The 24,974-nt window shown below is 44.4% G+C and overlaps 3 protein-coding genes across 7 annotated transcripts in view; 1 reads left to right on the top strand and 2 right to left on the bottom strand.

The window, feature by feature from the left end:
* Positions 1-721, bottom strand: part of KIN (Kin17 DNA and RNA binding protein) — a 36,158-nt gene extending 35,437 nt beyond the window's left edge. For all 3 annotated transcript variants that reach the window (XM_018566251.1, XM_018566266.1, XM_018566258.1), the window contains exon 1: positions 549-721. In XM_018566251.1, the coding sequence (XP_018421753.1) occupies positions 549-662 (114 nt within the window). In that variant the 5' untranslated portion in view covers positions 663-721. The remainder of the gene's footprint in view (positions 1-548) is intronic.
* A 7,544-nt stretch (positions 722-8,265) lies between these two features.
* On the bottom strand, positions 8,266-8,832 carry LOC108794998 (ADP-ribosylation factor-like). The gene has a single exon (XM_018566166.1). It carries the CDS (start codon positions 8,830-8,832, stop codon positions 8,266-8,268), a length of 567 nt encoding a protein of 188 aa, XP_018421668.1.
* Positions 8,833-14,486: 5,654 nt separating this feature from the next.
* The window catches only part of ATP5C1 (ATP synthase, H+ transporting, mitochondrial F1 complex, gamma polypeptide 1), an 11,658-nt gene continuing 1,170 nt past the window's right edge, over positions 14,487-24,974 (top strand). The window contains exons 1-9 of one of the 3 annotated variants that reach the window (XM_018566218.1): positions 14,488-14,594; positions 16,179-16,213; positions 16,308-16,439; positions 18,354-18,558; positions 20,824-20,967; positions 21,056-21,120; positions 22,276-22,431; positions 22,713-22,809; positions 23,886-23,923. In XM_018566218.1, coding sequence (XP_018421720.1) covers positions 14,554-14,594; positions 16,179-16,213; positions 16,308-16,439; positions 18,354-18,558; positions 20,824-20,967; positions 21,056-21,120; positions 22,276-22,431; positions 22,713-22,809; positions 23,886-23,892 — 882 coding nt within the window. In that variant the 5' untranslated portion in view covers positions 14,488-14,553 and the 3' untranslated portion in view covers positions 23,893-23,923. Of the gene's footprint in view, positions 14,595-16,178; positions 16,214-16,307; positions 16,440-18,353; positions 18,559-20,823; positions 20,968-21,055; positions 21,121-22,275; positions 22,432-22,712; positions 22,814-23,885; positions 23,924-24,974 lie in introns of those variants that run through there. The other 2 variants (XM_018566228.1, XM_018566209.1) reach the window with 2 other exon arrangements.

The following is a 24,974-nucleotide window of genomic DNA, read 5'->3' as shown; positions in this document are numbered from 1 at the left end:
CTCATGTCTAATGCATATGACATCACGGGTCCTTAGATCGCAGAGCCCAGGGGAAAAGATGAGGCAGGGACCAGTCTAGCAGACAAGTGGGACTGAGGTTCAGGTAAGTATAATTTCTTTATGTTAGCCCCTAGACCAAAACAAACATGTAACCCTTGCAGTGAGGAGGTAGCCCCACTGCAAGGGTTAATTGTTACATTTCCTGGTGTTCCTCTTTAACAGGATCCCCATGGACCCACCGGAGACAATTTATATAGATACTGTAATTACATTGTGCCAAGCTGGAGTCATTTAAGTATATATTCATTTCTAATGCTGGAGGTCATCTTCAATATCTGTGAGTGTTAAAGTCTGGTGTACATGCGATACAAATGTATATCCAAATCCCAATGCTGTAAATGATGTGACCCTACATGAGTCCAGTGTTACTGTACTGACAGGCCCTTTATACCGAGCTCAGCTCATCCCTGCACCATGCTGAGTGTAGTACACGGGCATGTGACCCTCTAAGCCCGGACTCTGAGTGTCTTCCATAGCTGTGTCCTCACCTCGTCTCTGCACTGTTTCTGGCACATCTGGCAGTACCATCGCAGCTTCTGTAGGCCTTTCGATTTGATGCGGTTGGCGATCGCCTTTGGGGAAAGGAAATCCGCCTTCCCCATCCCGACCACACTTCAAAGGCTAGTTCGAGCCTCGCTCGCAGGACTTTACCGAAAATGTTACTCTCTGGCTAGATGGCCGAACAAGTCAGGTGAACGTCACTTCCGCTGAGCTCAAGCGTTTATGTGGCGGCCATTTTTGAAATGGGCAATAGAAAATCTATAGCCTTGTGTATTGGGGTTTTTTTTTGGTATGGATTAATAAAGAACAGCTACTTATTGATGTAAATGCATTATAGGTTTGCACAACAAGGCTCTAAGTATGTAAATATAGATTATCCAAAAATATTTTGTATCTCTTGAGGCTGCTCAATGTCCATATGATTCAATAAAGCGTTTGTGACAATTTCTGGCATTTTGGTCTTATTAGTAATTCCTGCACCAAATTCATGAAAGTTGCACAACAGTTCTCCAACATGGGCAACAAGTTCAGGTAGTTCTTATGTGATACACTTTTACCTACTGCAACAAACTTATTAACCACTTGCTGACTGGGGTGTTTAGACCCCCTTCTTGGACAGGCCATTTTTCAGTATTCAGCGCTGTGGTACTTTGACTGACGTTTATTCCATCATACAACGGTGTTCTGAAATGAATTTCATTTTTTATACAGTCCTGTTATAACATCAGCATTGTAATAGGAATACATAACAGAGTTGTTTTTGCTACCAAAGCTTACTTACGTAATTCCTTTTATGTAATGAGTGCTGACGTCCGTCTGCGCCACTTTCAACAATTTCCTGGATTCCAAGTGTGCTCTACAGAGAGAGAGAGAGAGAGAGTAGTGGCGTAACTATCCCCATAGCTACCGTGGCGGGTCTCAGGTGGGCTCTGTAGGGTCTCATTTGGCCTCTGCAGGGTCTCTGGTATGTGTGGGGTCTTAGGTGGGCTCTGCTGGGTCTCAGATGTGTTCTGCAGGGTCTCAACAGGGGCGTAGATAAGGGGGGGGATAGGGGGGTTCAAACCCACCCCCACCCCCAGAAGGTCCTGGCAGTGGTGTTGTGAGAGGGGGGGAATGTCCTCCCGAGCGCCCGTCTGAAGAACATCAACAGACAGGAAGGCGGTCCAAAGGGATGCCCGGGATGTCCTGTTTGATAAAACATATGTGACGGCTGGAGGAGAGCTGTTCACTGACGCCGATATTTTATCAAACAGGACATCCCCGGCATCCCTTCAGACGTGCATATGCCTGCCTGTCCCTGGATGATTTGTACATGCCTTAGTGCGGGCAGGGTGTCTTACCAGGATCAGAAGGATGCATAGAGACAGAGCAGGCAATCAGGTAGCAGGGGTTGGGGAGGGGGGCTTTGTATTATCTGTGAGTAGTGAGTATACTTCTGTTTTTAGTCTTAAGTCCACTGTGCTGCAAAGTCCAGAGACTAGTGCTTTCCTATCTCAAGACAAATGTCCTGTATCCCAAGCCTAGTGCGTTCCTAAGGGTCTGTGCACACCTAGACGACACATCACTGCACGTCAATCGTGCACGATTCCACGTGGTCAGGAGTCGCCTAGGTGTGCACCGATCGCGCTGTGGGTGCCATTATTTTGTAATGGCACCCCAGTCGCTCCGGGCGGATTGCATGGTTTTCCGCCGCGATTCCACCTTCTACGCTAAAACAGCCACGCGTTTACCTTTTTTCTGCGATTTGCCGTGCGGATGTCCCCCCATTGAAATCAATGGGGCCGCACGGCAATCGCGGCCTGCAATGTGCAGGACCGTGCAATTCCGGGACTCACGTTCCCGGATCGCGTAGGTCTGCACCGGGTGTGAGTCTAGTGCGTTCTAAGTCCAGAGTCCACAGTCTGTACTGGAGGGCGGGCTCATAAAGAGAACCTGTCACCTCCGAATGCTATCACACAGGAACTTGTTAACCCCTGTGTGATAGCAATAAAGTTAGGTGAAAAAAAATAGAAGAAATTAAAATGAAAAAACTGATCAAAAGTAAAAAACAAACAAAACGAAAACTTAAGAAAAATTAATATAAATTAAAAAAGACCAGAAATTGTGGGAAATCAATATTGTCAACTTTTTGTTACACAAAATATCAAAAAAATCAAATTTCTTCCTAAAATTAGGCCAACATTTATTGTGCTAAATGTTTTTGGTAAACAAAATCCCAATAAGTATATACTAAGCAGTTTGTGTGAATTGGTAGGTACCAATTGGTCTCAAGTATGCTCTGCAGGGTCTCTGGTGGGCTCTGCAGGATCTCAGATGGGCTCTACGGGGTCTATGGTGGGCTCTGCTGGGTCACTATCTGGTGGGCTGTGGGATTTCAGATAGGCTCTGCAGGGTCTCAGGAGGGCTCTGCTAAGTCTAAGCTAAGTGGGGGTCTCAGGTGACTTGTGTAGGGTCTATGGTGGGCTCTGCAGGGTCTCTGGGGGGCTGTGCCGGGTCGATGGTGGGCTTTGCTGCAGTGAGCAGTGGAATTATCTGCTCTTCGGCTCTGACATCAGAGCCAGCAGGAGCAGAGCTTAAGGTAGGTACTTTTTTTTTGGTGAGGGGCAGTGTCCTCGCATATAAAATTTTGCTATTGGGCCCTGTGATTCCTAGATATGCCCTACAGAGAGAGAGAGAGAGAGAGAGAGAGAGAGAGAGAGAGAGAGAGAGAGATATGTAGAGAGCTATGTAGAGAGATATGTAGATATGACATTCACCGCCCTCTGCAGTGAGAAGACCATGAGCTGAGCTATCAGCGGTTTGTGAATGCTCAGCTCTCGATCTATACAGCTGCAGTCACATGCCGGCTCTAAGTATTGGGAAGAGTATATTTTAACCACTTTCTTCATCTCCTTGGCGTTCTGCCAATTAATTGTACCTGACATTCTGTACATGTAATGACGAAAACTGACCTATGTGCACACTGTCCAACAAAGGGTTACAGATCTCAAGACTTGGGTGGCACTTTGTATGTTAATACAATCTATTCTAAGCAATGGAAGCTGCCTATCGTATCTTATGTATAAGCCTGCTGCAAAGAAACAACCAGAAATGAGAGAAATATGTTTTTGCTTTCAATCATTTTTATTACATTTTTGTTACAAATGTATATATATAGACAGATAGATAAATAACTGCCAGCATACAATAAAGATATATAGTACCGGACCCACGTGTGTCTCGTTTATAAACATAAAAGACTCTTGACCCTATAGGATGTTGAAGTAGTATGCAGAGGAATAAAAGCTTGAACAGTCACTTGAGTTGAGGGGGAGGTCACCCTGGTCCATCTTATTATAGAGGAGCACTTGGGGATGGTAGCAAGTCACAGGCCATCATGGAAGCTCTGTAGGAAGTGAGGAAGGAAATATAGCGATGAAAGTGAAAGAACATTGGAAAATAAACAAATTATGTGTGGTTGAGGGAATAGAGGGAGAAGACACGGGAGTCCCGTCCTGTCCCGTCCCCTGCCCAAAATGGTGGGAGACTCTCAAATTTGACTGCAAAAGTGGAAATACACTTTAAAGCAGAACTTTAGGGAAACTCCAAGGGTTAACTGCTCATTTTGGTCAAGGGAGGAAAATAACAAAGATATACTCACCTGATCCTTGAAGACGGCTCTGACAGCGCTCTCCAGCCTTTCTTCTCCTCCTTTGCAGTGATAGTATGTCCCTCTGTGTCCTGACATCTTGTACACTATGTATAGAATGTGATGATTTACGGGACCTTAGACCACTGCGGCGGAGGGGGAGAGAGGCTCCAGGGACCGTTCTAAGAGCAAGCCAGCTCGGAGGATCAGTTGATTATAACTTATTTCCCTCCCTAGACCAAAATGAGCACTTAATCTTTGCAGTGCGGAGGTAGCCCCACTGCAAGGGTTCATAATATTTTTTTCTGACTTCTTGAAAGCTGAACTCAGTGCCCTATCATCTGTCATTTTTTCTTCTTCTGCTCAACGTATAAGCATATTCACTGGTGTCATGTACCTACATGTGGGTGTTGCCTTTGACTGTTCCTTCTAAAGAGCCTTTGACGGACAGCAGTGTCCTAACAATCTCCGTCCCAGGGTTCAGCCCATACCCTGCCCCAGCTACACAAACTTGCACAACATTGCCCTAAGGATCTCTTCCACAATCTGCCCATAGAGGCAACAGGAATTCACATTAAAAAACAGTATACAGTATAAAACAGCTACAGGGAGTATTGTTTGGGGGCAGGAATTGTTTTTCATGATGCTCGGACTTCAGATTTACCAGGACAATGTAGAAATTCTTGTAAAATCAACCGGAGGCAAAAAACGTTTGATTATTTAAAAAATGATTGGCAAAACCTGCTAAAGCGGTCTGACTGCAATTAGCACATTCCAAGTATGCTTTGCTGTGCATCTGGTAGGGTTAGCAGTGAGTTACATATGCGCCCATATATTAAACACTGGGATGCCTTAACCCAACATGAGGTTCAGAAACTTACAGGGTTATTCACAAAGGGGTGAAGAGTTTGGAGAAGGCAGGAAAAGTGCACAATTTAGGCCAAAATAGCCAATTTGGAAAAATTCTTCAATTCAGCTCGATTTCCAGTTCAGCTACTGTATGTTGTCCCAGATTCTTCACTTCTCCTGCCTTCTCCAAACTCTTCACCCTTTTGTGAATAACCCTGTAGAATTAAAGGCTGGGCGTTTTTTACCTTAATGCATTCTCTGCATAAGGTAACAAATACTCTGTACCTTTCTGACTCCCCCGTCTTCTCCACACTGTGACACACTGCACGCGAAGCAGCTCGTAGTGTTGGTGCGTGGACCTTCGCGTGCAGTGTGTCATGTCATTTTCACTCCAGCAAGTCAGCTTGCGAGAAACCACATAGCTGAGCGTGCCAAGATGAAAAGAGACTGCATCTTCAGACAATCGGCTCGCGCGTTTAAACCCGCTCGTCACGTTGCGAAGTCCATTCCGTTGTAACGCGCTAGCCAATTGGCTGCATATGCAGTCTTTCATCTGGCCGCGCTCAGCTCACACACTGCATGCGAATGTCTGTGCATCGCAGTTTTGCTTTGCACCTCACGGCTTTGCATGAATTCCTTTGTATCATAATGTGGAGAAGTTTAGGTGTCCACTTCTGAGCCATCTTGGAAATACATTAAATGACGGTCAAACCTTCAAGAGCCTGAATGCTGCCCCCATTGTCCTGGAATGCACCCCCAGACCTCCAGAAAACACTGCTGTGCAGTAGTGACCAGCTTCCATGGTCACTGCCTGTGGCCCATCTCCTGTCACACTCTGTGCCTTACTATTGGCCATCCCTGTGATGGGCAGTCTTATTTACCAATAGTGAAACACTGAAAGTAGAAGAATGGATGACAAAGCTGGCATTCACAAAAGCTGATTGTATTTTAAATAGCCAATCGCTTCAGATTCTGGTGTCCAAGGGAGTGCTCTACAGCCCTGGTGCCCAATCTGTCACCTGGGCACCACATGTGATACTTTGGTACTTACTGTGCAGCCCTCAGACCCCAGTTGCCAGTAGTCAGTGTTTTTCTTGCCTATGACAGTGAAGGAACATATTCATTGAACTAGCCAAATGACTTGGTTTATTTATTTCACACTTTCCTAATTGGGACTGCAAAGGCAGTAATCTCAAGCAGTCTCTTGTAACATGTCCTCTGTCTCTGACAATCTTCTGCAGTATGTTTCCAGTCTCCAACTATGCCTGTAGCATGTCTACCATCTTCTGTAGTGTATCTGGGGTATCTGAATGTTTTCTTTAGCATTACATTTATTTTATATATTTATTACAGGTATTTATATGGCGCCAGCAATTTATGCACGCTTTACATACTGCACATTCACATCACTCCCTGCCATACAGGGCCAATTTAGACAGGAGCCAATTAACCTTCCAGCATGTATTTGCAGTGTGGAGGGAAACAAAAACCAACACAGGGAGAACATGCAAACTTCTTGCAGATACTGTCCTGACCGGGATTAAAACCAGGGACCCCTGAGGCAGAAGTGCTACCCACTAAGCCACTGTGCTTTTATTTTTTTTTACATACACCGTGTATGGCCCTTTGGTGATGTTAGGGGCCACACTCGAGATACTGTCCTGACCAGGATTCAAACCAGGGACCCCTGAGGCAGAAGTGCTACCCACTAAGCCACTGTGCTTTTATTTTTTTTTACATACACCGTGTATGGCCCTTTGATGATGTTAGGGGCCACACATGAGCCCCCCTATGTCAATTAAGTTGACCACCCCTGTCCGGATGTAACTTTAATTTCGTTCCGAATGGATATTCGTGCGAATGTCATTACATTCGACATTTGGATGCATCTGAATCTCGGAAATGTTAACCCGTCCAAATGCGAACGAATCTGAATGTTCCTTTAGTGAAAAGTCATATCCTTCCGAATTTCGTTCGAAACTAAACTAAATCAGACATGTGACTGTTCTCTGGCCAACCAGATTTTTTGGGGCTGTTGGGGGTTGCATTACAGGTACAGTCATGTGACTTTCTGTTGTGGATCTTTCCGAAATGAAAATTCGGATGGATAAAAAATCTGAATAACAAACTTATGTTACATTTTGGATCCGAAATCCGAAATCCGAAAAAGGAAAGAAATAAAAATCCAAATAGATACGAAACAATTTTTTTTGCGGGGGTTACATGTCTAGCAGACCCGTGAAGGCGGGTGCTAATAATGTATGTCACAGATTATTCACGGTTACCTGGCCACAAATCCAGTTTAAAGTGAAGTCCACCCAAAGCATTGTTTTAGGGCAGGTTGGCAAAGTGTCAAAGTCTCTGTAATGTGTTCTTACCATCTGTATCCCTACTGGAGAGATTTCCTCTCACACTTTCATACCGGCTGATGACACAGGAAGTGAGGGAAATCTTTACAGTGGGGCCACACACACACAGTAAAAACTTGGCCATAATTTTCACCCATTCTTGGTCTTTTAAAAAAGATAAAAATGGTATTGGCTTTGCTTTAAACAACAAACAATTTTTTTCTACCGTGTCCTGGCTACGACTAAGGCCCTGTTTGGGGGGGGCCGAAACATGTAAGCATTTGTTTATTTGCTGCTGTTATGCCTATTTGCAAATAAAGTACTGAATGGACGCATGGCGAGCGCCGTTTTTTTAACCTATAACATATTTTATTGCCATCCTATAAGCTACCTAGTGACACCATGTAAATCACAGAAAAAAAACCCCACCAGTAACACAAGTTCTACTATTGACACACATCATATAGGGTTGAAGATTTCTAAGAAGCATTTTCATGCACAGATACATGTTTTCTGCATTTCAGTATTGTACTTCATGTACACATTGTACAAATTAAACAAATTGCATAGATATTACTGTATTAGCAATGAAAGCTATCCAGTAAGAAAGTCACTGTAACAAAGGCATGTAACATTCACTTCGCAGGATAGATATTTATCACCTCATATTGCTTCCAAGGTATATTAACTTGGCAGATGTCTAATGAAGAATCACAAAGCAGCATTCTTTCCAGTCTTCAAGCTTGACACAGCTTACATGAGAGCAAACGTGTCACGGATCTCTATGAGCACTGGGTTATATGACATGCTGCACCTAGCAATACTTCCAGTCGCTTGGTCAGCTGTATTAATGTACAAATAATGACAGAAACTGGTTCCTTAGGACATAGTAATTCCACGTTTCTTAATCAAAATGGAAAGTGCATGGAAGGCTTCCTGTAGTCCATCACCAGACATGGCAGAACATCCAAATATTTGCCAGGCATGTCCAGTCCACTTATCCATCTCCAATTCCAGTGCAAGCTCGGACGGTTGTTTTGTTTCTTGCAGATCTTGCTTATTGGCAAGTATGATAAATGGCACACCTTCCATGTCAGTCTCCCCTAAGATCATATGCAAAAGTTCTTTGGCGTCCACATGTCTTTCTCCATCCTTGCAGTCCACCACAAAAATCAAACCTTGTGTATTTGCAAAATAATGCTTATAGAAAGGCCATGTTTGAGTATTCAAGCTCACATCCCACACAGTGAAAGAGACTCCATTGATGGGCGCCAAAGTCTCTACATTGAATCCCACGGTTGAGATAGTGGCGACTTTCTCCTTTAGCTTCAGTTGATAAAGGGTTGTGGTCTTGCCAGAGTGATCAAGACCAAGCAGGAGAACTCGAGCCCTCACAGGATACCATGCAGAAAGGCAGATCTTCACTTTGCTAATCAGACTCCCCATGATCAAATCCAATAAAACTGGAAGAAACAGCAGTCCAAATATTAGACTTCCTTGTTTACAAAAATGAATGACTTATCCAGTTGTGGTATAATGTGCAGTATTACCACAGGGAATAATGAACTGAGGCACAGTCCAAGTTGATCTGAATGGCAGTATTGTGTTTCTGTGCACAAAACCTTGCCCTTCTGAACCTTACAATGTTGTTATGCTGGTTTATGACTTTGCATGCACTTCCTATTGGTTGTCATTCTTTATTGTATTTCTGGAATAGTCTGAAGCTCAGGTTTCAGAAAGTTAGGCTGTTCCATGCTACATTGCATTCTAGTTGTATTGTGTAAAATGTTTTTTTGTAGTTCTCAGAGTATTGAAATTTGTTGGACCCAGTCACGTTGGATTCATATATTCAGAAGATCAGTCGGAACGTGGTGTAATAAAGCACAACGGCTGCAGCGAGGCTGCTGCCAACAAAAATGAAATGTCCCACATACAAGGGAATCCAGGGTTAAAGATATATGCATATATACAGTCCAATGAGAGCGCCAAACAAGACAGAATGAGAGTCCAAAAACATTTAATAATGGAATGGGCTCATAAGCGACAGTAAAAAAACAGCCATCGCATTTCAGGGGTTTAAAGAACTTCCCCTTCTTCAGGGCTAAAAAAAGCAGATATAAACACACAGTACTATATTCCTACACTAGCTTATAAGAATTTGGGTATTACAAATTGTGTAAATAAATATGTAAAATCATCAGAATACAACAATCATAACCAGAATCATAAAAACGTATGGAATGGAGGAAAAACATCCAGTTGTAACCAATAATACAGATAATAAAGATGAAGTAAAAAATACAAATATTTAATAAAAAAATGAATTAATAAATAAAAATAAATATTAAAAAAATTAAAGTTTAGAAAAAATAAATAAAAGTAATATTTAGAAATGGATAAAAATAAACTAATTTTAGATGAAAGTAACATCCCTATTAAAACCATACTAATTTCAATAATACCACCATGATATGAGATATCTGAGATATCGTGACTATTGAGACCCTAGTGCTATCTTTGTGTTTAGGTATTTATATATCCAGTGAAAACAATATCTTTAATATCATACATATTTTATGAATAGATGCAAAGTGGGTTCCTGTTTATATGATCTCCTTGGAAAGCCCTTGCTAGAAAACTGTGCGTACTGTTATCAGTAGGGATGCACCGATATATCGGCCGCCGAAACATATCGCCCGAAAATGGCACTTTTGGCAAAATGCAGAAAGTGCCATTCTCCATCACGTCCCCACTAGTGATTGACAGCAGCAGAGAGCGGGTGCAATAGCTAGTTTGCTATTGGCTATTGCAAAAAGCCAATAGGAATCTAGCAGTGCATTCCTATGGCGAAAATGTGTTTGTTTTTTTTTAAGGCAGTAGAACCGCCGGCCAATAGAAAACAGTTGGGCAGAGCTAGCTGTCACTGCTAGCTCCGCACAATCGTTTTCTATTTTTTTTCTTCTACTTTTTAAACTATTTTTCTGTTCTGCTCGGTCCCACAGCGGCATTCGGCTATTTACTCACTGCTGTTCAGCATCTATAAGAATAGACCGAACAGCGGCGAGTAGCCTGCCGGAGGTTCGGCTTAGGCGATCAAGATGTTGGATCGGCTAAGTCGAACTCCTTCTGCACTTCGGGTCGGCCGAACAGGCTCAGCATGTTCGGCCGCCCCGAAGCCACACAAAGCCACCCAATGTACGGCTGATTTCAGCCGATAACCTGAAGTGAATAGCCGAACAGCGTTCGGTTCACTTCACTTCAGGCCGGTCGTTCACTCGGTGTCAGGAACGCAGTCCGTTCCGAGGTCTGAGACCAGCGCGGGGACGGCCCCGCCATCAGGGTCTCGTTGCCAGGCGACGGGCGGTCGTTCCTCAGTGCTCCACCTCTCCTTCCTCTAGTCAGCGTGATGACGCGACGGACTCGGCCCGGCGGCGTCCCGTTGCTAGGAGACGCTCGGGTCGGGCCTCGTCTCCGGCTCCGCCCCCAACAATTGCTCTCTGCCTACTTAAACGTAGGATGAACACTTGCTCGACGTTCTAGCAAAATAGTACGTCGAGCAACCTACTTAGGACCCTCACAGCTACTAGCAGAATCTGTTGTGACAGACCACCGGACCACTGTGCACCGGACCTCTGTGACCTCTTGATCCACCACTCGGGAATACCCTAGCAGCAAGGAGACAACTGCACTTCCCCTGACTGGACTTTCCAACTGAACAGCAAGTATCCCTTAGCACATACTGTATACAGGGGAAGTGTTGGTGCTGATACCTTGTGGGGAAACTCATTCATCACGTCTCCTCTTCTATTGATATCAGTTACAATATTGCTGCATAGCCGTCACCTGCATGATACTTATACTTGGGGTTAGTGAAGTTAACTAGCTCTTTTATCATAATCTGCTGTACCATATACTCTGGACTGTTACATTCCTTATTCATATTAGTGTTACCTAAAGTTTGGCCTCCTAGTGAAGTAACTAAGGCATCGAACTACAAACCCCAACACGGCACCATTGCTGTACAATTGAGAACGTGCATATACAACTCATCCACTTAACTACTCCCACGACAAATGGTGTATGATGTGGTGGTGGTAGCCTGTAAGGGGTTCCGACTTCACTCACTGCATTAAAGTGTGACCGTGAACCTCCCACCTGAACCATTTCCACTTACCTCCGCAGCTGAGATCCTACACACACCATTGAGCTTGCAGGAATCATTACACTCGGCTGCCTACAGCAGCTTAGTGAATAGACCCCTAAGTAGTAAAAAAAAAATATTATTTTATTAATCACATGATTTTATTGAAATGACACACAACTCCTCGTCTGTCCCATGCAAGTGTCCAGAGAATCCTCTATGGGGTGCAGGGGCTGCTCCTAGATGTACAGGAAGGTGAGATGAGAGCTGGTGAAATAATTAGCCTGCTCGTTACACATTAACTACTTAAAGTGACATTAAAGGCTTTTGGCCCCCCCCCACCTAATGTTAGTGTCGGGACTTACCTTAAATGATGCCTCTTTGTTTGATCATCCTCTTCTTTACTGTCCTTTTCAGATGTCCCTCCAGCGCTGCTGCGGTCTCCGATCCAGCGCTGACTCCTCTGTCCTCCTCTTCTCTGATGTCCCACGGTGTCTGTGCGGGTTCACGCTGCTCCATAGACTTACCTTGGGTCTCTCCTTGTCTCCCGGCCGAACATCTGAACTGCACATGCGCCCGCCCCGCGATCCTTTGCAGCCGCCCGATAAATTTTCAGATGTTCGGACGGGAGCGCGCAGCGGAGACCCAGGTAAGTATTAACCCTTTGCAAAAGTTTTTTTTCTTTTTTTATTAATCGTTTTGCATATACTTACTGCTTGCTAGCAGTAGATATATGCAGAAAAAGTCAGGGTTTAATAACCCTTTAAGGGCGGCCCGCCGTCAAAAAACACCTGTCCTGAAGTAGTTAAACAAGAACACGGCTGCTGCAGTCATGTTCTTGGTATCATTTTAGATATTGGGCGATGGCTGTTTAGAAGCAAGTAATCCAGCGGCTGTATGACATCTGCTGAAATAACAAGCCTGCTTGTTACACATTAACTACTTGAGGGCCATGCACCGTCAAAAAACATCCTGTCCTGAGGTAGTTATACCAAGAACACGGCTGCTGCAGCCGTGTTGTTGGTATCATTCCAAACAATGGGCGATGGCTGTTTAGATACAAGTGTATAGTTGCTGGTGTGGCGGAATGTGTGCCCCTCCACTACTCTGCTGTCCCTTGTGCAGGCCCAGGACCTGTATGGCGGGTCTCCTCACATAAATTGGAGGGAGATCAGAAAGCATATAGGCGCTGATCTCTCCTCCGATCACTGGACCCGGAAGTGATGTGTATTACAACACTTCTGGTGTCATTCAGGGATCCCAACCTGGAAGAAGCAATTTCAGAGAGGTGTCCCTCTCATTTTAGGGAGGTGCCCTCCCCCCCCCCACCATCCGCGGAGGGGGGATTAGGGGGGACTGGGAGAGAGCACCCCCCTGAAATGATGGCAGATAGCACAGGAAGCAATAGCTTCTTTGCTATCTGCAGGGGTTTTTTTAGTTTTTTTTTTAGTATTCTGACAGTTGCAGTCGTCAGAATAAAAAAAAAAAGGCATAGGAATGCATAGCTAGATTCCTATTGGCTATTTCACTTTGTAATAGCCAATAGCAAAATAGCTATTGCACCTGCCCTCTGCTGCTTTCAATCGCCAGAAGAGGACCTGATAGAAAACCCTCTGCTGCTAGCTATGCATTCCTATGCCTTTTTATTTCTCTGACTGACGGCGGGGCACGGCTCCCGATGTCAGAAAAAAGAAAAACGATCGCAGGGAAAGGTTTACTCTGCTCGATCGAGCAGATTAAACCTTTCCGGGAGGAAGTGTTTCTCTCCTGGGTGGCTGAGAGCCGCTATCTAATAGCGGGAGACTCCCGGAGCGTCCGGGAGAGTTGGGATGTCTGCGCCACTGTTTACATTCCCCGGCTCCTAGAGCCAAGAGAAGAAGCTGGGGAAGCAGATCTCTGCTTCGTCAGCTTCTTTGGGGTCCCTAGGTCTGAAAGACCCCTGATGTCTTCATAAAGAGGACCTGTGACATCATATTTGCTATTACACATGGGGCTTGTTAGTTGTGTGGTCTCACTATTTAAAGCTGAAGTGGCATACTTGTTGTTGTCACTGTCGCCCAGAAGAAGGGACCCTGTGTGGCCCCAAAAACGTTGGCTGTATGACGCATGTGACAATTTAATAAAAAGTGCTTTACTTCTTGCACATATCATCGAGTGCTGGTGACTTCTATTATGGACCATAAAGAGGACCTGTCACATCATATTTGCTATTACATAGGGGGCTTGTTACCCCTATGTGATAGCAATAATATTGTGTAAAAAAAACAAAAACGCAAAATAAACTTTTTAAAAATCACCCGACCTCGCGTGCACCTACATACAAACGCACGTCGGGTTAACACTAAACTGATGAGCAGTAAAAACTTTTAAAGCGTCGCCTATGGGAAATTTGGGGTATTGCCATTTTTTGCGGTTTCATGGGAAAAGGCAGTTTTAAGGCTTGGCATGTTTGTTATCAGTTTACCTGACGTAATCCCATCTTTTATCAAAATATTGGGTATTATATTCTGTGTCTGTGCACTAAATTTCATTTCAGTGTATTTCATCCTAAAAATACTGGTTTGAGAAACATTTGCACAAATACCATGTGACATAAAATATTTCAGCTAGCATGTTTTTTATTCTAGAGAGCCTCTGCTTTCAGAAAATATATAATTAGGGGTTTGAAGCTGTTTTCTAGCCCACACATTCAGATTTATCATGTGTGTGCAAATGTAAGAAATTGCCTTAAAGTTGACCAGCGGGTATGGAGTTAATTGCTGTGCGCGCGCAGCCCGGCTCCTGCTAGCCTACGTCACCTTCCCTTGATTGCGGAGACGACTGAATCCAGGCATGCGCAGTGCTTGCAGAGGATACTGAATGTCATAGGAGCTGCGGATATCCTGTATGTGCCCACACCAAAAATGGTAGCACTGTGCCGGAAGTGCCGCTGACAGTTCTCGCGGAAGCCCCACCCCCTACCCGCTCTTCCACTCTCCGAGCTACGCATGCGCGCCCTGTGCTGACTGACCTTGCCTGCAGTCACCATGTTGTCCCGGAGCAGCGTCCTCATCTTCCAGCCACAATGGTGAGAAGTCGGGTAGAACTTAGTTTGTGGTGGCAGAAGGAAGGGGTGGCCGGGGAAATGTAAACGGAGGTGAATCTGTCGTCTTTGCCTGTGAGGGGTGTTCCCACTGAGAGTGGCGGGCATATACTAGGCCGCAGCCGGTTTCTTGCACTTATGGGTGTCAGTGGCAATGGTTGAAATCTAAGTTTGTAGACAAGTATAAGGCACACAGACTTCCCTGTAGAGAGTCATGTTACTGAGTTCAGTCTTTCGTTTCCGGGTAGGTTGACTATGATCCGGGGAGTGCGGATCAGAAGGTGACCTATGGCTGTATAGGACACACGGATCGGGGACGGAACTCTTATCAGGGTACACGGCTGTTGTCATGGCTGAGGTCACCCTCCTTTCATCTTGACTGCCTCGCCACCTTAGTGCCCTTGAACTCTTTGCCTTCAAATTACTTTGTGCACAAAGCAAGCATACCCTTGCCTGTGCTGCAAAGGGTTAAATGCTTGGGAAGTCTTAGCTTAATAAAGAATAACACTTAACCTAACTCCTTCCTCTGGCAGCCTCTCTCCATCCACACTACCGGTCCAACAAAGCCGCGGTTACACACTTACCTCCTCCTAGTGCAATGCAGGCTTAGTAGCCCAGAATTGCACATGATGATGCTGAAAGACAGCACAAAGAGTCTTGGGGATAAGAGGAAAGCTCTGGAGACCTAGTGTGCTTTTAACCCTTGCAGTCTGGAGTGGCCCACTGCATGGATATTTTTTTATACATATATAAATATTAGAGAAAACAGGTTGGATGATTTTCAGACAATTTGATATCCTGGTCATATTGAAGATCACGGTAATGGTAGGTATATAAAACGGTAGAACCCTGCAGGTTGTGGTGAGAGAGACTAAAGCAATTGAAACACCCTCCTACCGAATCATTGTGTAGCACAGTACTGTGAAGCCTTCTTAGAACAGAAGGTAGTCACATGACTTCCATCACATATCCCAAAAAGAAGAGGATTAGACCACATTTTAGGACAATGGCTTTGAAAACCATTCCTTTACACCCTAAACAGCCAAGTGCACATCTAGAGCCGCTGGTGAATAAAGCAAATGTAGTGAAATGTTATAGTCATTTATTCCAAACTGTATACAGCTGTTCCAGGCTATTTGGTCATTATCAGTGCAGAGTATAGAAACCATGTCTTCTATGGAGTAGGGCTTTGGGACCCATAAGGACAGTATACCATGCAGGGGTGGGCAAACTCCAGCTGTTGTGGAACCACAAGTCCCATGAGGCATTGCAAAATTGTCACAGGCATGACTCGCAGAGACAGATGCATGATGAAATTTGTAGTTGCACCACAGCTGGAAGGTCAGTGTTTGCCCAGCTCTGTACTAATGGAATCCTAAAGCTCTAACTAAATGTGTAAAGTCTTCTTGGATCAGTAGAGTGTTCACAGGTCTCTTTGCGGTAACGCAGCCAGTGCACAGGTTTGCCCTTTTATTGCTCCTTTCCACCCAATACATTAGCACACTTCTTTATGTCTATCTTCATATTTTTGAAGAATTGTTCTGTTTTTTTTTTTTTTTTTTCCTCAAGGGGTCAAGTCAGGAACATGGCAACTTTGAAGGAGAGTAAGTATTTTTTTTTTTTTTTTACCACATTTCCTTTCCGTTTGTATGTAAATTGGCCTTGTGTTTCATTGTCACTCATTTTGTTGTTTTACAGTTACAAGACGTTTGAAATCCATCAAGAACATCCAGAAGATTACCAAATCCATGAAGATGGTGGCAGCAGCAAAGTACACAAAAGCTGAGAGGGCTCTGAAACCAGCCAGAGTATATGGGACGGGTTCTCTAGGTACGCCGATTAGATGTGTTTTGTTTGTATACTGTTTGTTCCAGGTTTGGAGCAGAATTTGAATTGTCAGTGTTTGCTGTCCAGACAGTTTGAGGTGGAGGGTGTTTTATGCTTTTCAAAACCATATCAGTCTAAACCAGGGGTGGGCAATTCTGGCCCTCCAGCTGTGCTTTAACTACAAATCCCGGAATGCCTCTGCCCCTGGGGGGTCATGCCTGTAGCTGTCAGTTGTCCAATGCATCTTGGGACTTGTAGTTCCACAACAGCTGGAGGCTGGAGTTGCCCAGTCCTGAGCTAAACTGACAGCGTTTGTTAATCGAAATACAATTTGGCACTTGGGTAGTCATTTTAAGACTATGCAAATATGCAATGCCTTTGTAATAAACATTGTCAAATACTTTCTCACGTAGATCTAAGGTGTGTGTGTTACATTTAGTGTTAGTAAAGCAAAATCTCCAAAGCTGGAAAGCGTATTGCTGGCTGTGTCCATTTTGGAGAGATTTGCCCTCTGTTTGTCCTAGAAGACATTGTATGCAGCCATAACCAGATAGGAGACCAGGGGAAATCCTCCTATAGGGACACTTGTTTTGTACACTGATTCTTGTTCTGTCTGCAGAGAAGGCAGTAAGGGGAGAGTGAGCCGTAGGCCCCTTTTACACAGGTGGCTGCCAGTTCCGATCGTGCACAGTTCCCCTCCAATCAGAACAGTGTGGAACAGATGCCACAGATGGAGGAAAAAAGTGAACTTACCAGACCCATGTTAGGTCTGTAGGGAGTCAGATGTAAGTGGGCATGTGTCTGTTTACATCAGAGTACCCACTATCTGCCATGATCAGTTCCACCAAACCGAAACGCTTCAAAATCACACCTGAGACTCTGAAGTTGGTTTCTGGCAGCTTATAGCATCAACTAAAGGTTTACATTTGAGATCTGGCTGGTTTCCATGCTTCCGCTGCCACAGAAAATAAAAGGTGAGGAGCTCTGTATGTATTGCCTGAACTTTGAAGATTCATTTCTCCTGAGGGCTATAGAGGTGAATGAGGGCTGGTTCTAAGGTGTTTTACTGCTTGTTTAGAACATCCGAGCACAGGTTCACTTTTAAATTCCCATCTTTCTTCTCGAGTAAAGCTGGTGTTGGATATAGTCACTTTTCAGCTGACTATTTTCCATCCGGCATTGTTAGATATTTCAGTGGACTTTGTGGAGCCGACAGATTCAGCTGAAATTTGAGCAATGTTCAGCCAGCTTAATGCATCTGCTTCTAAGAATACTTTTATAGCTGTCTCTCTACTTTGAGTGGCTGAAGTGTGAATAGGTGTGCAGCAAATTAAGTTGGAACTCCAGATCTGCATACTGGTTCTGGTTAAGACCCCATTCACACACGAATCGGCCTGCACGTACAGCTCCGTGCTGCGTGCGGGGCCGTAACAAGCAGCTGCCGGGAAGGACAGGTGCTGCGTGTGATTAGAACGCAGCCCCCGTCCTTCTCTATGGGGCTACGCGGCCATACGCCCCCCTACGCTCACCTCAACTGCACGTCCGCCGGAATGGACCCTGTATGCGTCCCGGCCAGGAAACCCGCACCCCTACGGACCTGCAGTTGAGGTGAGCGTAGGGGGGCATACGTCCGCGTAGCCCCATAGAGAAGGACGGGGGCTGTGTACTAATCACACGCAGCACCTGGCAGCTGCTTGGTACCGCACGCAGAACGGAGCTGTACGTGCAGGTCGATTCGTGTGTGAATGGGGCCTTAGCGTTAAAACAGCTGGAACAGTGTAACAGCCTGGCAGCTAGCATTTTCAGGAGGAGAGGTCAGCAATGGCAGCCTGTATATCTCCATTAGCACAATTCTGTTAGGTATTTTCCATATAAATTGTCAGTTGAAGGTTTTAAATCTTTTTGTTTCCCTTTTAGCGTTGTATGAGAAAGCTGAAATAAAAGCTCCTGAAGACAAGAAGAAGCATGTCATTATCGGTGTTTCCTCTGACAGGGGCCTGTGCGGTGGAATTCATTCATCTGTGGCTAAAGCTATTAAGAGTGAAATTTCCGAGCTCTCTCGTAGTGGAAAAGAAGTTAAAGTGGTTGGAATTGGGGACAAATTGAGAGGTATACTGCAAAGGCAAGTATGACCATATTTAAAGACAGAGGTAGATGGTTTAATGCCGATCTTGGGCAATTATTTCTACTCCATCTAGAAGCCGGAGGAAAATTTATAGTGACCAGAGAACGCATTCATTAACAATAAGAATAGCTGGTTGGCTTATGGTGGGGTGGGCCAAAAAGCTGCAATGTACAGCATGCCTTCTTAAAACGGGGTATTTACTTCATCACTTCCAGGCCAAATCCAAAAATAGTGTAATGAACCAGTTATTTTTGGCTTTGTCATCAAATGAAATTGATAACCGAAAAGTCTGTTAAGTTTTAAGTGTAATTCCTTAAATGCATTGTAGTTTTCCTGCCAGAATTTGGCATTCCTGCTTGAGGGTTTGAATGCCTATACGTGGTGGTGAATATTATGATATTAGAAATGTTCATTCTTGGGGGGGCAGACCTTGTTTGATGGTGCTGTGGGAGTTTATGTTTATCATCAGCCGTATTGACCGCATAAAGGCTAATTCCTCCTTTTGCAAAATAAAAACTAAATGCATATCGATTTAAAAAAATTGTTTGAATGTTTTACAATGGAGCCTGCAAAGCACTGCAGCCATGATCAGTGGATCACAGTGCAATACCCAGGCTCCCATCAGGGGTGTGGACATTTTAAAAAAAAACTACTTTTCCCTCATGACAATCTACTTGTCCCAATACAAAAAAATAGTTGTAATCAAAACTAGGGATGCACCGATATAGGTTTTTGGGTATCGAGTACGAGCACTGATACTTTGCTTTCGGTACTTGCCAAAACAGAGCATCGGTGCTTCTGTTTGCCCTAGAAGCCTGCTCCATGCCATCAGGAAGCTGGGCATCAGGTAATGACATGCTACCCAGCTTCCTGTTTGCCAGGGATGCCGACTCAATGTTGTTTGGCTTGATTGTGATTGGCCAGGAAACCAGCATCCCAGCCAATCTGCATCGAGCCAGCTAATCAGGAAACCGGGCGGTGAGTAATGGCCTGATTGGACCGGGAAGCCAGCTTCCCAGCCAATCGGGAAACCAGGGGCAGGTCATTAGTCGCTGCCCTGCTTCCTGATTGCACAGGAAGCTGGCTCCATTTTCCCCTACAGCACTGCCGTTCAGAGGAAATCTTCCGCTGACCAGAAGTTCCAGTATTGGGGAAGGTATCAGAGCATTTGGGCAAGTACAAGTACTTGCCCAAATATTCTATATTGGTGCATCCCTAATCAAAACTGTATTTGAGTGTGCTGAATAGTGCTTCTCATTGGTCTGCGTAGTCACCTGACCACGCTGACCAATGAGTGCTTGCAATTTTCCAGCAAAATTAAAAATGCATCGGGCTGGATTGTACAGGCGGAGGGTAAGGACTGTTCACACAAAAGTAAGTTCTGGGAGCGGCCGGGCCAGATTTGATTGGGTAATTCAATTTTCCCATATTACTTGGGAAAGTGAGCTTGCTCTTTAAAAGGAGAACTATGAGGTGACTGATTTTCACTCATCCTCATAGTTCGAGCCGACGTGTGACAATGAAACTGTCGCAGGTCGGCTCTATAGATCGGGAAGTGAGGGAATACCGTCGCTCGCTCACTTCTCGATCCTGTCCCTGCAGAGACCTGTAACTGTCACTCACAGCTCCCTGCAGGGATTCCCCCCATCCGCACTCTGTTGCTCCAGCACTGACTGGAGGAACGAATGGGGGAGGGGCGGGTACAGCTGGCTCTGCCTCTAGATAGGCATAGCCAGCTGTCAATCACGCAGCTGTTTTTTCTACCACTTAATTTTATTCCTATCACATAGGGCTTAAAAACTCCTATGCGATAGTTAGGAGGTGGCAGGTTCTCTCTATGGAACCTGCCCTCCAACACACAACTGATGTTCTGTGCAGTTCCTGATGGCTGAGACAGGTGGCGCTGTGATCACAGCGCCTTGGTCTCATTGATTACACAGAGCAGACAAAGAACGTCCGTTCTTAGTCTGCTCTTCGGGTTCTATGGTGAGCTTGTGTGCCGTGGTCCGGTGACCGGACACAATAGCCGCCGATCCTTTCATACAAGTGATCTATAGTGGGCTAAAATGTGGAATATAACATGGGTGCAAAAAATGAAGAAAAGGCCTGTCATGAAGGGGTTAATAAACATACTTGTAATAATGTGATGCTTTTGGTATATTATAAGTTAACTCTTTTGCAAGGTGTTTTAGTGAATTCTCTGCTGAATATTAGAAAAGCTATTTTTAAAAATAATTGACATTGGTCTTTTCTGTTTTTAAGGACCCATGGTAATCACTTCCTTGTCACCTTTAAAGAAGTTGGCAGAAAGCCTCCTACTTTTGGTGATGCCTCCATTATTGCATCTGAGCTGCTGAACTCTGGCTATGAATTTGACCAAGGATCCGTGGTGTTCAATAGATTCAGGTATATCGAAAGTCTCCTCCTCCCCTTTTTTTCCCCCTAACTTTTGTACCGTATGATTCAAAACTAATGTTGTAATTTATGTGTGCAGGTCTGTAATCTCCTACAAGACTGACGAGAAGCCGATCTATTCTCTAGACACGGTTGCCAACTCTGGTAAGGGGTTAACCTGTGTACTGTGGAATTCTGATCCGCTTAGTTCTTTTGTTTATCCTCCATTTGTTAATGAGATGAGTTATTGGTTTGCTAAACCCATCCAATGAATATTGTAGTTCGACTGAATTCAGAGCATGCACCAAATATACCTTTCAAAGCAGGCCCGGACTGGGCAAGGGGTCAATGCATCCGGCCGTTCGAGAAAAGTAGGCTTGAGCTGGTCGGGACGGGAATGAGTATGTAAAATAGAAAGGAGAATGGCATATTTGTGAGGGAGTGGAGAGTTCAGGGGATAAGTTTTGCTTTCAGGGATGATAGTCTAGAATACCTGGCACATATTTCTATAGGAGGCAGGAGAAGGCAGAGCTGACTGGCAACAAAATGATTTTTGGCAGCTTCACATGTCATTGCCCCAGTCATTGTTCACACAGGTTGCTGTAGTGTGCTCTGTGTTGTTCTTTTGTATTTGGGGTAGAAATGTTCCACTACGTATGCTGTCATTTTACTATTCTATTTGACGAATTTGTTTGGATTTATTTTACCTACTATAGCAAAATGGTTTTTCTTATTCTATTTCTGCTGCCTGGTTGCCATTTTGCATATTTTGTTGCATTCCTTGTAGATGTAAAATGCCAAGGGTGTTTTTATATTTGAATGCAATAAACTAGGGATGCACCGAAACCAGTATTTCGGTATCGAGTATGTGTACCGATTTATTATTTTTTCGGTACTCGCTGATACCGAGTACCGGAAGTCCCGTTCAGGAAGTGAGGCGACGTGTAATGATTCGCCACCTGGCTTCCTGATTAGAAGGGAACCCATCCTCCTGCTTCTCGTCACTATGTGACGAGAAAGCATGCAGCCAGCTTTCTGGCCAATCAGGAAGCCGGGAGCCGTGTAATGATGCGTCGCTCGGCCAATCAGTAAGCCGGGCGCCGCGGCCTTATTCACACGCTTCCCAAGCTTCCTGATTGGCCGGGAAGCCGGCTCCATGCTCTCTCGTCACAAGGCATCGGAGTATTTAGACGAATAAGAGTACTCACCCAAATACTCGGCATCGGGCACCGATACTAGTATAAGTATCGGTGTATCCCTACTATAAACTAATGGTAGCTCAGTATGGGGTAACTTAGTAATTGATATTTCCCTTTTCAGAAAGTATCACCGTTTATGATGACGTAGATGCAGATGTGCTGAGAAATTACCAAGAGTTTGGTTTGGTAAATATCATCTATTACACACTGAAAGAGGCCGCTGCAAGTGAGCAGAGTGCTAGGATGACTGCTATGGACAATGCCAGCAAGAATGCTTGTAAGTATATCTATGCTGAACATACAAAGCATAATCTCTGAAGTAAATGTTTATTGTGTGTACTATTATTACTGCTAAGAATAGTGAGCACAGATTTTGGAATTGAGCAGTCTTTGTGCTGACATCCAGTGGGCACTTGTAGTAAATCAAGAAACATGTACTTCTGTCCACAACTTAGGCTCAGAAGTGTGCGATTTATCTAGCGATTCAGTAAATGTCATTGTGAAAAAATGTTCCTCAGTTAACTCTGCTCTTCTTCTTCTTTTTTTTTTTTTTTTTAGCTGAAATTATTTACAAATTGACGTTGACTTATAACCGCACTCGTCAATCTGTCATCACCAAGGAGCTTATTGAAATTATCTCTGGAGCAGCTGCCCTGTAAGTACAAGGAATTAATGCTTGGCCTGGTCTTTGAATATAGGGCGAGGGAGGCCGAGTTTGTACACCAGAATCCTTGATTGCTCTTTTGTGCCCCATATATTATCTGGCCCTGCCCTTGAGGAATGTCAGAGATTGTGTTACACTAAAGAATATTTGTAGCAGTTAAGGTATATGGGGGTATATTTTTGAATTGCAGCCTTCTTTTTAAATGGAGGCCACCTGCATATTTTTGAGCAAAGGTGGATGGTGGTCCCATCTCCACCAACAGTTTACAGGAGCTACAGTCACATTAGTAGCTGTCTGTGAACCTTAAAGGAGAATTATGAGGCGAGTGATTTTCACTCGGCCTCATAATCTGAGCCGACCTGTGACAATGAAACTGTCACAGGTCGGCTGAGTATATCGGGAAGTGAGCAAACACATACCGTTGCTCGCTCACTTCTCGATCTATCCGTGCAGAGAGCCGGGATTGTCACTCACGGCTCCCTGCAGGGATTTCCCCCCCCTGTCCGATCCTCTAGCGCTGATGGGGGGAGGGGGCTGGTACAGCTGGCTCTGCATCTAGATAGGCAGAGCCAGCTGTCACTCACTCAGCTGGGTGGATTCAGACAGAATTGTCGGGTTCCGTTCTGGTGCAGCGTCTCAGTATACCGCGAGCTGTAGCTCGCGGTATACTGTGGAGCTTAGGGTGACGGGAGGACGCTAGTTTGTGTCCTCTCGTTACCCTTAGGAGAAGTATGGGGAAAAGCCCTAACCTCATAGTTCTCCTTTAATGCTGTGGCTTTATCAATCCGACATGAAGTTTTGTTAAAGCCCTGTAATGGGAAGAGAGAACTTTTATCTTTTTATCAACGTAGATAACAGTGCACAGAACACAAGTGTGCAGGATTTCCAGTTAACCAGGAGATTAGTTTAAATATACATTTTTCAAGTATAATGATTTTTTTTACTTTAGAATAACCTGTTATAACAAGATTGTAGCTTTTGTCTTAACAGTGCATATCCTTTTATTTTGTGCATTTTTCATGGTGTGCTTTAACTTTGTGTTCTGTTTCCAACACCACTTTTATTAGGGGATGAAATGGTGGAAAATAGGAATCTTTGTCATCAGGTAAAATGTTTTTGTAGTGTTATTGTATGTACAGCGAATTGTAGATCTCTTGATGTACTTTACTGCTTTATTACTCTTTTTTTAATAGTGAGGTTCAAGTCTTTAAAATGTATTAAAGTACCGTAACTATTAACAAAAATGTATCTTATTAGTGTATCACTCAGCTGTAGATCCTCAAATCATCTCTGAATTGGTGCTGACACTGTCCTTCCTTCTGGAGGGTGACTACTTTTGTTCCCCATGGTCCCTGTGTGTGTTGTAAAGTAGCCGTGGCTCCAAGTGCACTTCTGTGATGGACTACAATCTCATGGTTAGTTTACTAATTTGTATTGAGATTGTAGTCCATCATGGGAGTGAGCTTGGAGTGGTGGCTACTTTACAACACACACAGGCACCATGGGGAACAAAAAGGACAGTGCCAGAATGAATTCAGAGATGATTTGAGGATCTACAGCTGAGTGACACACAAATATAATATACATTTCCTTTTTCTGATGGCTCAAGTTTTTTGTTTTTGTTTTGTTTTTTTTTGAATGACAGGGCCACACTTCCACAAATCCTCCATTCTTTTGATTTAAAATTGTTCAATTCCTCGTTCTCTAGTGGGTCCCTGCGACGCTCTGCTCCTGCCCCCTGCACAGGTGCCTCCCATCAGCTAGCCAGCTGCTATGGAGATACCCGTGCATGTGCGTTCCCAGCTGTGCCCACAAGTAGCTGTGTGCCTCCATAGACACACACAGCTTGTGCCCGGCCACACGCCCTACTCCCACAGTCATACTTTGAAGGCAGAAGGAGCCTATGGCTCTGCCTTGAGTATCCTCCCCCGCAACCATAAAGTTCAGGGAACTGAAGACCGCTTCAGGGACTGGCGATGTTTACAGGTAAGTGTGGGGGAGACAGATGACAGGAATAGGTACTAGGTGTTTTTTACCCTAATGCATTATGGGAAAAAAATGCCCAGCCTTTGATATTACCTTAACGGTTTAAAACATGCAAATATGTGCATGTATTGCATATGTGTGTTTTTATATTTGTTTTTTTTTGGGGGGGG

Source organism: Nanorana parkeri, unplaced genomic scaffold, assembly GCF_000935625.1.
Source record: "Nanorana parkeri isolate BGI_ZX_2015 unplaced genomic scaffold, ASM93562v1 scaffold27, whole genome shotgun sequence".
NCBI classification, from domain to species: domain Eukaryota; kingdom Metazoa; phylum Chordata; class Amphibia; order Anura; family Dicroglossidae; genus Nanorana; species Nanorana parkeri.
This window is presented reverse-complemented; position numbering and strand designations above follow the sequence as displayed.